The 15,072-nt window shown below is 44.9% G+C and overlaps 1 protein-coding gene across 1 annotated transcript in view; it reads right to left on the minus strand.

The window, feature by feature from the left end:
• SELENOO (selenoprotein O) overlaps nucleotides 1-9,942 on the minus strand; it is a 32,812-nt gene extending 22,870 nt beyond the window's left edge. Inside the window, exons 1-3 of the mRNA XM_089684577.1 lie at nucleotides 9,303-9,942; nucleotides 6,426-6,629; nucleotides 840-1,020 (exon numbers count right to left, since the gene is read on the minus strand). Coding sequence (XP_089540703.1) covers nucleotides 840-1,020; nucleotides 6,426-6,629; nucleotides 9,303-9,868 — 951 coding nt within the window. The 5' untranslated portion in view covers nucleotides 9,869-9,942. The remainder of the gene's footprint in view (nucleotides 1-839; nucleotides 1,021-6,425; nucleotides 6,630-9,302) is intronic.
• Between the last annotated feature and the right edge of the window lie 5,130 nt (nucleotides 9,943-15,072).

Consider the following 15,072-nt stretch of genomic DNA (forward strand, 5'->3'; position numbering starts at 1 on the left):
ATCTGGGGTCTATTAGACCACACACCTCTCCTCTGGCCTCCTAAACAGCCGATCAGAAGCAGATCAATCTGATCAGGAGCTTAACTGGCTGGCACCCAGGCAGTAAGCACAAAGCCGAGACCGGAAGTGAAGAAATACTCGTTGCTTCCAGTTTCTTAGACCATAGAGATCATCAGGGCCCTTCTGCTCCTTGATCTCTATGGTCAGCCGATGGAATCGCTGGCTGTAAATTCAGGTTCCCAAGTGGGACAAAGAGCCCAGGAAAGTGGAGGACTGCAGCAGAAGATGGCAGGAAGGTGGGACCCCCTCCCGCCACCTGTAAAAGTGATTCAGAGGCTAATTAGCTACTAGGATTGCCTTTACAAAAAAAAAAAATCACTGGCCAAACAAAAATACCGGGATGAAGCCTGCAGCTGCAGGTATCATCTTGGTATAACCACTGCAACTGAAGGATGTACAGGGATGTCCTTGGGCAGCGATGGTTAAACCGCTGTTCATGTCAACAGTGTGAAAATTTCCCTTTACTCCCTGTCCTAACGACATCGGTCCCAATGGCACAACTGGGACCAGGGGGAAAATCCCACTCTTGACTGCTTTTTATTGGGGCCTATGCCCACACTAAGAGATTTCCCCACTATTCCGGTTTCAGCAATAATTGTCACTAGTGGGATTTCACCTAAGTTTCAGAAAAAGAAAACGTTTTGGCTGTATTTCTACTTCAACAAAAATAATAAACTCTAAATTGTGTTATATTTCAGCAATTTCCATCATCCTTTTCTAAAGTAAATATCTTTAAATGAGGTGTTGTAAATCAGGGTAAAGCAATGAAATCCCACTACCTCTCTGAAAAAAGCAGCATTTCTTTCTGTGTTGTTTCCTCCATACTTCTCCTGTATTTCTGGGTAGAACGTGCCAATGACATAATCCAGCATCTGAATTCGGATATCATTTCTGTTGACACTAGGACCTTGCCGGCCTGTAAATTCATCAACTGGCTTAAAAATCTCAAATGATCCAAACCTGCTCAAATAACAAAAACAAAGAAACACAAAATTTAGTAACATTTTAGACCCCATTCACACCTACCACAGTGGAAATGCATTTATTTGCACTTTGTGCAACAATCATAATAGCTTATTCACCTAAATGGACTGCCGTATGCATGCCAAAAAAAAAAAGCTCCTGCAGCTTTTCGGATGTACAGCTTCGTGTGGTTTTTTTTGGTTCGCACAAAAATGGGCATTTGCTGTCCTCATTAGGGGTGCTGTTCAGAAGTAATGGCACAGCAAGTGAGACTTGTGCATCACATCTACATGCTTTCCTGGCACACACAGATGTGAATGCAGCCTTAATTAAGCTCCTGATTCCTACAGAATCCTATATTATTCAGTAAACAGGTCCATGGTACTGCTTAAGCACAATGTCAAAAGTGTTTTTGGAGCATGGGACGGGGATCTCAAATCTAAGAACAGAATAGCGGATGGTCAAAATGATAGTGTCCAAGATTGATCTCTGTAGAGGAGGCAGCTATTTCTGGGAATCAGTGGCATTACCACTTAAATTCTTTCACAAAGCCAAAATTATTATTACTACAGGAACTTATACAATAATCAAAAACAATTAAAGGAACATTTTTAATCAGAGTTTAGCATCAAGTCAATTAAACTCCTGGGATATTGATCTGGTCAGTTAAGTAGCAAAGGGGGTTGTTAATTTCATTAACACCAAAGCCGCTGAAACTGATTAGCAACAGGTACACTAGATGGGCAACAATGAGATGACCCCCAAAACAGGAATGGCTTTACAGGTGGAGGCCACTGCCATTTTTTCCCTACTCATCTTTTCTGACTGTTTTTCACAAGTTTTGCATTTGGCTAGGGTCAGTGTGACTACTGGTAACATGAGGTGATACCTGGACCCTACAGAGGTTGCACAGGCAGTCCAACTCCTCCAAGATGGCACATCAATATGTGCCATTGCCAGAAGGTTTGCTGTGTCCCCTAGCAGTCTCAAGAGCATGGAGGAGATTCCAGGAGACAGTCAGTTACTCTAGGAGAGCTGGACAGGGCCGTAGAAGGTCCTTAACCCATCAGCAGGACCAGTATCTGCTCCTTTGTGCAAGGAGGAACAGGGTGGGCACTGCCAGAGCCCTACAAAATGACCTCCAGCAGGCCACTGGTGTGAATGAATCTGACCAATCAGCAACAGACTTTATGAGGGTGGCCTGAGGGCCTGACGTCCTCTAGTGGGCCCTGTGCTCATTACCCAGCACCATAGAGCTCGATTGGCATTTGCCATTGAACACCAGAATTGGCAGGTCTGACACTGGTGCCCTTTGCTTTTCACAGAGGAGAGCAGGTTCACCCTGAGCACATGTGACAGACGTGAAAGGGTCTGGAGAAGCCGTGGAGAATGTTATGCTGCCTGTTTCATCGTTTAGCATGACTGTTTTGGTGGTGATTCAGTGATGGTCTGGGAAGGCATATCCATGATGGGACATACAGACCTCTACAGGCTAGACAATGGCACCCTGACTGCCATTAAGTATCGGGATGAAATCCTTGGACCCATTGTCAGACCCTACACCGGTGCAGTGGGTCCTGGATTCCTCCTGGTGCACATCAATGCCCGACCTCATGTGGCGAGAGTATGCAGGAAGTTCTTGGAGGATGAAGGAATTGATACCACTGAATGGCCCCCACGCTCGCCTGACCTAAATCCAATAGAACACCTCTGTGATATCATGTTTTGGTCCATCTAACGCCACCAAGTTGCACCTCGGACTGTCCTGGAGCTCAGTGATGTCTTTGTCCAGATCTGGGAGGAAATACCCCAGGACACCATCCGTCATCTCATTATGAGCATGCCTCAATGTTGTCAGGCATGCATACAAGCACGTGGGGGCCATACAAACTACTGAGTTCCAGTTTGAGTTGCTGCAATGAAATTTCAGCAAAATGGACTAGCCTGCTGCATCATTTTTTCACTTTGATTTTCGGGGGGGTCTTTGAATTCAGTCCTCTGTAGGTTGCTAATTTTCATTTCCATCAAACGATGGGACATCCTTACATTCCTAACACATTACCCAGTCCATAACAGTATAGATATCCAGCATGAGATTTTTCCCCATTGAGATCTGATGTGTTTTGAAAGTGTTCCTTTAATTTTTTTGAGTGGTGTATATAGCACTGTCAATTTATGCAATGGTTTACACACACACATATTGTACATTCACATCAGTCCCTAACCCTCAAGGGGCGCTCAATTTAAGGTCCCTAACTTACATTCATACATACACAAACTAGGGCTTATTTAGACAGGATCCAATTCAACTACCAGCATGTTTTTGGAGTATGGGAGGAAACCGGAGTACCCGAAGGAAACCCACGCAGACACAGGGAGAACATGCAAACTCCAGGCCGGTAGTGTCATAGTTGGGATATGAACCTTGAACCATAGTGCTGCTAGGTGGAAGTGCTAACCACTTAGCCACTGTACAAAATGATGGTACCAGTTTGACAACTGGAGCTCTTCATTATTTGGTTATTCTAAATACGGATGAGTTTTCCAACATTACAGCATTATTTGCCCTTGTAATGGCTCTAAAAGCTAGCTAGCATGCAATTCAAAATTTTCAACAACCATGCACAGCAAAATATCAGCTTAGGTGACTTAAACATTAGTAATCATGGGTCTTTGCTGATTTTAGTGGAAACACATCCATGATGAGGGAAATTGTTGTTAGGCTCCATGCACACTAGCGTTTTTTAAAACTCCTAGAAGCTAAATATGGTTATCCTATGTGTCCATGCACACTACTTTAGGCAAGTAGTGTTTTTTCAGCTTCTAGGAGCAAAAGAAAATGTTTTTGTAGTTTTTTGGAGCATTTTTCCAGCAGAAAAAAACACTAAACGCTTCTAAATGCTGCCAACAGCTTTTTCTAGCTTTTCTTTTTCTCTATATGTACTGTAAAAACACTAACACTCCTAAACGCTACTAAAAACAATATTACCAGCATTTTTCATCCAGCTTTGTTTGAGTTAAAAAAACAAAAACAAAACACTAGTGTGCATAAAGCCTAATACTTGAGTCCTACTGACCCAGAAAAAATACGCAGAGCATGAAAAATGGGAGAAATGCCAGGTGACTCTTAAGTACTGAAGCCAAGGGTTAGCGTGACAGCCAGACATCAAGCATTTTCAAAAAGAGTTCAGTAATAGCAGCCTTTATTGCTGTTGATGCCAGGTTTCTATTAACCACTTCAATACCAGACACTTTCACTCCCTTCCTGCCCAGGCCAATTTTCAGCTTTCAGTGCTATCTCAATCTGACTGACAATTGCACAGTCATGCAACACTGTACCCATATTACATTTTTATCATTTTTTTTCCACACAAATAGAGCTCTCTTTTTGTGGTATTTAATCGCCACTGGAATTTTTTGCTAAACAATGTAAAAAGACCAAAATTTTTGAAAAAAAAAGTGATTTTGTTTTTTGTTATAATGTTGCAAATATTATTTCTCCATAAATGTAAGCCAAAATGTATTCTGCTACATTTCTTTGGTGAAAATAACCCATATCAGCGTATAATATTCAGTCTGAAGAAAAAGTTATAGTGTCCACAAACTATGCTCTCTTTTTTTTTAAATAGTATTTTTTTTTTGGGGGGGGGGGGGGGGGTCACAATTTTTTTGGAAAGCTAAAATTTAAAAAAATTGTTTTTTCACAATTTTTAAATGTTTTTTTCTTTTACATACTGTTACAGTGTAGTACAGTGTCATCATATAACTGATGTGGCGGTGATCAAGCACACCGACTGGTGACCGTATGAGGAAAAAAAAAAATTTGGAAAATTTTAATTTGTTTTTCCTTTTCTATTACTTTTTTTTTTTTTTAACATGCTGTGACCAGAGCAATACAGTGTTACCATAGAAATATTGTACTGCTCTTTTTACACACTATGATATTGCTTATACCAGTTAATTTCACTGGTATAAGCAACCACTTTTACAGAATGAAATGGATTAATTCAGTGTTTACTAATGCAGTTATCTTACCCTATCTGGAGAGGAGCCATTATCAGAGTGCTGACCCTTTGAGGGAGATTTGTGTGCGGTGGGAGCAGACCAGTGGAGAGGCTACATACTTGAAGGATCTGAGGGTGGGATCCCACAAAACACTTTGACCCGTACGGGTCGAAGTCCTAAAATGAGAGGCTCATCTAGCCGGTGGTCGGATTGTTTTTGTGTCAGCAGTTATCCACTGTCACACACTATCAGCACGAGTGTCATCTTCAATTGGATAAAGTGATATTATCCACATCATATTGGACTTTATGAGTACAGATCAGATGTTGTAGTTTGATCCTATTTATGTGTTGCTGTATGGCGTTTGCACAATATTGTACACTGATTTTATATATTTTGTGTTTCACTGATTGGGATTTTTTATTTTTGTACCTTTTAAGGAGGTACATGTCCTCTGGTATATGTTGTGTGGTATTTTAGGTATCTATTGCATGTATATGCAATACTTTTTTGCATGTTTATGTTGTATACGTAATTTTCAGTAGTAGAGACATATATGTTTTTAATATCATTCACCATCACTTTTTGGGTTCAGCTAAAAAAATAAATAAATAAAAAAAAAAATCACATTAGTTTGTGGTACTGTATTAACTATTATATGCATGATTATCTCACAGATTTTTAGATATATTTATATTGTGGCACCAAGTGAGCATTATTTGTTTTTTTCACTGATTTTTTACACAGTGTGTCACTATGTATTTGCGGATGTATTTATTTTTGTGAGTAGCGCTACATTGTGATTTATTTATTTATATATCATAGGTATATGATTTAATGTTAGCAGCTTCTCTTGGTAGGTTACATTTCTTGAGATTAATAGCACAGGAGGTTCACACCACTACTAATGCGGTTAGCTGTGTTTGGCCACAGCTAATCACATGGTATAGATGGGCTGTGATTGGCCCTGTCTGTACTATGTGATCACTGTGACCAATCACAGAGATCAACACAATAGTACACAATGGATAGCATGAATGAACACCATCCATTGTGTATAATTGTCATATGATCTGCTTTGACTGGTCACACAGTGATCACATGGTACCAGCAGCGGCTGGTCCACTGATTGGTCATCTGCTCTGTCCAGTGGACATAGCGGGTGACAGATGGTGCCACATATTACGTCCACCCGGACCTAATTTCATTATCTATCAATATCAGCCTATAATCATTTCAAGAGTTGTAATCCGTGAGTTCTGCTTGACTAGTCCTAAAGGACAAATTTATAGGTACCAAGGTGTAAAAAGGCACCAACTCCAGGCCTTCACATATACTGAGCATTACAAACAATTATTCTTTTATATGTACTCTAAAAAGAAATAAAATGTAACTACCTTAGGAAAGTAGGAGCAACCCTTAAAACTACAGTGCACTTTTCCTTCTTGGGGTTGCCATTGTAGTAGATATCTCTGATCACGGTGGAGTCTGAGGTGACACATGATGCAGCTCTTGTAGTTGGTATTCCAAGATGAAACATGGCTTCACTGCACAGGAACTCTCTAATAGTGGATCGCAGCACTTTTCTACCATCTGCTTGTCTAGGAAAATCAAATAAATAGTTTAGTAATTGCCCATCTCCCCTGACCTCCCATTAGCAGAACATTGCAATAGCTCCTACTATTCACTCCTTACTAGAGGGCCAGACAAGTCCACCTCAGGTCCATCTGGAGTACTTGGGCGTAATACTGGACGCCCAATCAGTGAAGATCTTTCTACCATTAAAAATAAATAAATAAAACAAAGACTACAGGTCTGGGCCATCCAGATGCAGTGTAGATCATCTCTTTTCACAAGCACGCACTTCTCAATTTGATACCAGAGATCATGGGTTGCTTCAGTCGCTAATAGTGTCACAGGGCTAACAACTAACTGATTCCCTTTCACTGGTAAACACAACAGATGCAAGCCTCCAAAGTTATAAAAGGGTTCTCTGCCCATCATCTGTAATAATCAGTGGCTGCAGGTGGAATTCAAGCGATCGATCAAGATGCTGCAGATCTGTGCAATGCACTTCGTTATTCTACAATCAGATCTTGGCACTGAAAGGTACCAAACGAGGCTACAGCCTGACAACAGCACAGCAGTAGAATGCATAAATCATCAAGGCAGGAGTCAGGCTGCAGTTCAAGAGGTAGAACACATTTTCCAGGCAGAAAATTAGGTTCCAGCTCTCTCAGCAGTTCAGATACCTGGAGTGGAAATATGAGGGTCCATTTACACCAGGTATGGTAGGACTGCGTAGGGCGGATATTCCATCACAGTCCCATCACACCTCCATCGCAAAAGAAGGCAAAATTCCTCATCTTAATGCAGCCAGAGTGGTCTTACTGCACACTGGCTGAGAGAACCCAAGAAAAAGTCACTGTGTGACATTTCCATAAAGTTTGCAAAAAACAAACAGTGCGATGTGCTGGTATCGGCACATCAACACTGCGCTGGGTGAGCGGGACCCACACCGCACACCAGCTGCTACGCTGCAATACAGCGGCTGGTGTAAAATGAGCTAACAGACTTTGAGTCAACCATACATCAAACCAGGAAAATGGTCCCTCCATTAGGAGGCATTCCCTCAGATCTATGGTGGGGCATACTATTAGTGAATATGGACTACGAGAGAACTCCCCATTGCCCTTGTAGTTCATTGAGAACAAGCTGTCAGCAGCGATGCATGATGGTTCTTCATTCACAGGAAACTGAATGAACGATGTGGCCATGTGCCATTTTCAAATTGTGGCAGTGTATGCAGGGAGAGGATCCCCCACCCCCTGTCATAGGAAGGGGGGAGAGGCTGCAGCTGCTGGAATATGTCACAAGTTCCAAAAGTGAACTTATCCTTTCATCTCATACTTTTTCTTCAGGGTCCCCCAGGCTACCATCCTTTTATCCATATCCATTACTCCTAGAGATTTCTCTTCAGGGTCTAGACATGACGTGTTTCCCTTTTAGAAGATGGAGTTCCTGTTTGGAACCCCACAAGATCCACACTAGGGATCTTCAGCATCCAGTTCAATGACCTCTCAATGGATTAGCCAAATTATGTCCTAGGCCTATTCTCAGAGGACAGGAGCCCCAATGAACTACAGAAACTTTTTGGAACTCTTCTGGACACCTCAGATGTTGAATTTTTCCCAAATGCTGGGAAAAAAAATAAATTTTTCTACCAATCATGAAATCCTTTTCTGCAATAGAGTATTGAGGAGTATGGATTTATCCCATAATATTGGCTACATTTCTGGTTTTTACCTGTTGCCATGGTTAGTCCCCAAGTCAGCATTCCATATCTCTTGTAATACAATGGAGCACCTCCCCAGACTGGTCCCTAGTAGAGAACTGTCACATCTAGGACACCCAAAACATTGGACCACGGACCGGTCACCTCCCCAGATCAGTCCCTAGTCCACATCTAGAACACACCGAACATTGGAGCACAGGCAGGTCACCCCCCCTGATCAGTCCCTAGTCCGCATCTAGAACATGCCAAACTTTGGACCACAGACAGGTCACCTCCCCTGATCGGTCCCCAGTCCGCATCTAGGACACGCCAAACACTGGAACACGGACAGGTCACCTCCCCTGATCGGTCCCCAGTCCGCATCTAGGACACGCCAAACACTGGAACACGGACAGGTCACCTCCCCTGATCGGTCCCCAGTCCGCATCTAGGATACACCAAACACTGGAGCGCAGGCAGGTCACCTCCCCTGATCGGTCCCCAGTCCGCATCTAGGATACGCCAAACACTGGAACACGGACAGGTCACCTCCCCTGATCAGTCCTTAGTCCGCATCTAGGACACGCCAAACACTGGAGCACGGGCAGGTCACCTCCCCTGATGGGTCCCTAGTCCGCATCTAGGACACGCCAAACACTGGAACACAGACAGCTCACTTTCCCTGATGGGTCCCCAGTCCGCATCTAGGACACCCCAAACACTGGAACAGAGACAGGTCACTTTCCCTGATCAGTCCCCAGTCCACATCTAGGACACCCCAACACTGGAGCGCAGGCAGGTCACCTCCCCTGATCGGTCCCCAGTCCACCCCAAACATTGGAGCACACACAGGCAGGTCACCTCCCCTGATCGGTCCCTAGTACAGAACTGTCATATCTAGAAGAGCACAGACAGGTCACCTTCCTTAATGGGTCCCTCCTCCATGCAGTCCCCCTCCCGTACAGTAGGTGCCCCCACACAGAAGGCCTGGGTTCCTTGCCTGGAGTAAGGGGTGAGTCCGGCTCCCTTCAGTTGGATCTCCCACCTCTCCCCTGCCGGGTTCAGTACCTCTCCCAGGTACATGGCGGCGCCATCCCCCAGCTGTCCGGCGAAGCTCCCGAACTGATGTCCGCAGTAGCAGTGTGCGGCGGGCTGTGATCCGGGGAGTAGCCGGTTCCCGCTGAAGTAATGAGCGGCCTCTTCCTCCTCCTCCACCCCGAGCTGCAGGCCGAGCAGATCCAGCGCCGGCTGGGACAGGGCCACCACCTTGGGGTTCTCTATGGGGGTGGGCCGGACCGGGGAGAAGCAGGCCCCGGGAACCTGGCGGGAGCGGACGGCCTCATCGTCCTGGCCCTCCCCGGCCTCCACTGGCAGACAGCGCAGCGCCCGGTTATCGAAGCGCAGAGAACGGAGGCTGGAGGCCGGGCCGGCGGAGCTCTGTACAGCGCGCTTCATCACAGCCACCAGTCCGGGGAGCAGAGCGTCCATTAGGGGGAGCCGCCGGCACCCAGAGATCCCAGCCGACAGTGCCAAGGAGGGGAAGGCACGCGTCAGCCTGCTGGCCATCCGCCTACCCAACACACAACCCAAACACCGAATCACATGACCCGGGAAATGCCACCGCCCAGCTGGCAATGATTCCAAGAGGAAGCCAATGATAGGAGAAGGCAACAGGCGTGTCCCAGGCTAGAAGGCGGGGAAAGGCGTGTCCTAGGCAGAGCATATGGAGGGAATAGGCGTGTCCAATGGCAGAAGGCGGGGATGGGGTGCCCTAGATAGAGATGAAGAGGGGGATAGGCTTGTCTGAGGCTGTGACCAATTAAGATGTGCTAAAGCAGAACTCGGTCAAAACTTTAATTTTACCATGGAGTGGGTCTGTGCCCTAAAGCAGAGTTCCAGTAAAAAAAAAAAAAAAAAAAACTAGCTGCTGACTAAACCACAAACAAAAAAAAACAGTCACTCACCTGTCCCTCAATCCAGGGTGTCCTCACTGAAGCTGGTTTCACCGGCCATCCCCAGAGCCGGCATCTTATGTGCGATAGCTTACGGCATCACAGCCAGGTGGCCACTGCACTGCACCTTGTGAATGGTCCTGTAGTCTTCTGGGACCTATCTCATGTCCAAGACGACTGGGGGGAGATAACATCCAATCATACAGACCAGAGGTCTCCAAACTGGGGCAGGATGTGGCCCTTTGCCTGCCTTTGTGCAGCCCTTGGGACACTAATTCACTAACACCAACAAAGGGGCACAATTCTTCCCAATGAGGGCGATTCCATCAGAGAGAACTGCTTCCTCGCCGCTGGGACACAGGACCAAGGTATTAAAGCTGGGCATTGCACCCAAGACTAGGCAACACTAGCTTAAGTGCAAAAACTTTTATATGCTTCAGAAAGAGGGGTAGTCCCCACATGAACAATAAACACAAATATTACACATATGGACAAAAATCCCACACTTATTAGGTAAAAGCTTGGTCACATTATCCTAAACAGCGTAAATGGTAAACAGTACCGCTAACGATGATCTAATTAGCTGTATGCTAATCAACAGCCAAGCATCTAGACCAGGGGTGGGCAAACGTTTTGACTTGAGGGCCGAAATGGGTTCATATATTGGACCCGGGGGCCGGACCAAGAGTAGATGAATGATGTGTGTGTCATCCATAGTAAGTATAGTAATATTCCCCCATAGTAAGCATAGTAATTCATCCCCCATATAGTAATTCATCCCCCCTATAGTAATTCATCCCTCATAGTAATTCATCCCCCATTTTAAATTCATCCCCCATCGTAATTCATCCCCCCTATAGTAATTCATCCCCCATATTAAGTCCCCAAGTCCCCCCTGTGTCAATTCACTTACCTTTGCTCCGCGCGTTCCTCTCGCCGTGTTCCCCTGCCGTTCCGGTCTTCAGGGCGGACTGTGAGAGGAGCCTAGCTCCCTTCACGTTCGTCACGCTGCCCCGCCTACACACATCCTGACAGCCATCCTGACAGTATCGCTCCGCGGGCCGGATTAAAAGGTCCGCCGGGCCGTAGTTTGCCCATTGCTGATCTAGACAATGCTTTTTCATCAGGGATCCCATTGCTGCCAGCCCAGCAACAAGCCCACCTCTGAATACACAAAAGTCCATTACACGAGGTCAATCAGGTGTTTGCTTTCACTTGTATAATCTGTCCCTCATACAATATTCCAACAGTCTGAAAAAGTGAAAATTTATCACACATAGATTTCTTGAGGGAGATTGTTGATAAATACGTCTGTCCCAAGTGGAGGAGCTTCTCCAACCCCGTCTGCAGGAAGGCCCCATATTTCCTCTGATCATTAACCTGTACAGCATCAATACTACACCTTTCCATCCACTCCAGAAGGGAAACTGTATTGTCTTTACTCAGAGAATTAATCCAAGCCTCAATCTCAGTGTTCATCACATTGTTGGTCATCATTAGAGAATTATCTGCTCTCTCCATGGGCCTTATTCAGTGGGTAGAAGGCTAGCCCGTCACAAACATGTACACATATATGCAGCCTCATGGAAGACAACCCACTCCAGAGACGCAGCATATGTGTGTACACACAGTGGCAAGGGATGCAGTGTTCATCCCAAAAGTTGTTATTATTATACAGGATTTATATAGCGCCGACAGTTTGCTCAGCGCTGTACAATATAAAGGGAGACAATACAGTTCAATACAAGAGGATTAGGAGGGCCTGATCCTTGGAGCTTACAATCTAGGAGTAGCCAAATGCCCTAAAAACATGCTTTTTTTTAATGCAATTATGCATTATATAGGAAATGCGATAAATATTTAGGTTTTCCAACATTTAGAACTGAAATCTAGTGGTATTTTTTTACATTGTTTTATTGCATTTTTTCACAGGCTATAACAGGCCATAGATTATGCAATTTTTGTTCCTTCCATCATGGGAGGAAGAGAAAAATCACTCAATTCCTGCAGTGTTATTGTGTTGTGCCAGTAGGGAACCTTTCTAGCTAGCAGAACACAATTACTACTAGTAGCTATAGCCACCAGAAGTAATCACGTGTAAAAAATACAACAGGCTGGTTGTACCCAAGTCGATCAATGGGTCAACTTGGATACAACGAGGCTGCTGATATATGATCACACTTCAGCCAGTCCCTGCTGAAGCGGACGAGATTCAATCCATCTATGGCTGGCTTAACACTGTACCAGAGGAAGATTGTTCTAAGAAGGCACACAAACATTTGCTGATTTTTTAATTTATGGATCTGAACACTGCTCCGTTGTTTAAATTTACACTGGTGCGTCAACATGCACTGCATTCAGATACATAGCCAAAAACCTGCATTTGAGGACATGCGTATAAACATACACCATTAAGAAAAAGAGAATTACAATGTTTATGCATTAAAAGTTGATCTATTTACTGATCATTAAAGTGTGACTAAACCCACAACAGTAAAATCAGTCTGTATATGCAGTAAAGCATGCTTGTTACACTCACTGTGAAACCTAAAACGTTGTGTAAGATGGATGTTTGATCCTGACTTTTCTGATCCTCTCCTTCTACTGTCCCCAATCCATCTTCTGATAGAACAGAGCCTTGGGAGCAAGCTGCACATTCTTAGAGTTTGTTTTTCTTTAGAAGGGTGCATGTGATCAGCACAGGGCCAATCAGTGAGGTCCAGACAGAGGATCAGAAGTTATGCAGCCTCATAGGACAATCAAGGGAAAATGAAAACTCCTACAAGCTTTAACCAGTGCTCTGCTGGACACTGATATAAGTCACAAGACTGCTATAACTGCTGATGAGAAAATGATATTTAGCAGTATATACATTGTTCAAATTATTAAAGCAACACTTTGAAAACACATCAGAGCTCAATGTGGAAAAATATCATGCTGGATATCTAAACTGATATGGACTGGGTAATGTGTTAGGAACATAAGGATGCCTCATTGTTTGAAGGTTTATGATTTTCATATCCATCAGAGGACTGAAAAAATGATGCAGCAGGCTTGTCCATTTTGCTGAAATGTCATTGCAGCAACTCAAAATGATACTCAGTAGTTTGAATTGCCCCCACGTGCTTGTATGCATGTCTGACAATGTCGGGGCATACTTCTGAGATGACGGATGGTGTCCTGGGGTATTTCCTCCCAGATCTGGACCAGGGCATTACTGAGCTCCTGGACAGTCTGATGGACCAAAACATGATATCCTAGAGGTGGTGTTCTATTGGATTTAGCTCAGGCGAGCGTTGGGGCCATTCAAAGGCATCGATTCCTTCATCCTCCAGGAACTGCATACTCTCGCTACGAGGCCGGGCGTAGGGTCTGACAACGAGTCCAAAGATTTCATCCCAATACCTAATGGCAGTCAGAGTGCCATTGTCTAGCCTGTAGAGGTCTGTGCGTCCCACCACCAAAACAGTCATGCTGAACGATCTTACAGGCAGCATAACGTTCTCCGTGGCTTCTCCAGACCCTTTCACGTCTGTCACGTGCTCAGAGTGAACCTGCTCTCATCTCTGTAAAGCACACGGCACCAGTGGCAGACCTGCCAATGCTGGTGTTCAATGGCAAATCCAATCAAGCTCTATGGTGCCCTCAGGCCACCCTCATGAAGTCTGTTTCTGATTGTGTGGTCAGAGACATTCACACCAGTGGCCTGCTGGAGGTCATTTTGTAGGGTTCTGGCAGTGCTCATCCTGTTCCTCCTTGCCCAATGGAGCAGATACCGGTCCTGCTGATGGGTTAAGGACCTTCTACAGCCCTGTCCAGCTCTCCTAGAGTACCTGCCTGTCTCCTGGAATCTCCTCTATGCTCTTGAGACTGTGCTGGGAGACACAGCAAACCTTCTGGCAATGGCACATATTGATGTGACATCCTGGAGAAGTTGGACTATCTGTGCAACCTCTGTAGACTGGGCATTGTCGTGTACCAGGAGGAACCCAGGACCCACTGCATCAGTGTAGGGTCTGACAATGGGTCCAAGGATTTCATCCACATACCTAGTGGCAGTCAGAGTGCCATTGTCTAGCCCAGTGTTTCTCAACCTTTTTTCAGTCAAGGCACCCTTTAAAATTATGGACAGTCTCAAGGCACCCTTTAAAATTATGGACAGTCTTGAGGCACCCCATTCTAAAATGGGGTGCCTCAAGACTGTCCATAATTTTAAAAAGGCACCCCATTCTACAATGTGAAGAACTATTCTAATAGTTTTATACAACATTAGAGATGATTTATTCTTCCAAAGCAAATACACTTTTCAACACTGGTACTGACTAGTATTCCACAGTTTCTCTTTTCCCTCAGTTGTTCTCCATCACTGAGCTAATATGACCCCAGCACTGATGGAGAGGGTCAGGGGAGGGTCAAACTAGGATGCTGTGCAGGCAGCTGACATCCTCATCAACTGATGATGTCATTGGCTGTCAGGACGCTGGCGGCTAGAAAGTCGTAATGGTGCACAATGAAAACTTGTGGTTTTGTGTAATTAAAAGGCAGGCTTGTTCCACGAGCTGGCTTGTATACAAGTTTTGGGAAATTTGTAGACATTTTGCCAAGGCACCCCTGAAGAAACCTCAGGGCACCCTGGTTGAGAAAGGCTGTTCTAGCCTGTAGAGGTCTGTGCGTCCCTCCATGGATATTCCTCCCCAGACCATCACTGACCCACCACCCAAACAGTCATGTGGAACGTTGTTACAGGCAGCATAATGTTCTCCATGGCTTCTCCAGACCCTTTCACGTCTGTCACATGGGCTTAGGGTGAACCTGCTC

This window comes from Staurois parvus, unplaced genomic scaffold (genome assembly GCF_062004578.1).
Source record: "Staurois parvus isolate SC_StPar_1 unplaced genomic scaffold, SC_StPar_1.0 ptg000019l, whole genome shotgun sequence".
Taxonomy (NCBI): domain Eukaryota; kingdom Metazoa; phylum Chordata; class Amphibia; order Anura; family Ranidae; genus Staurois; species Staurois parvus.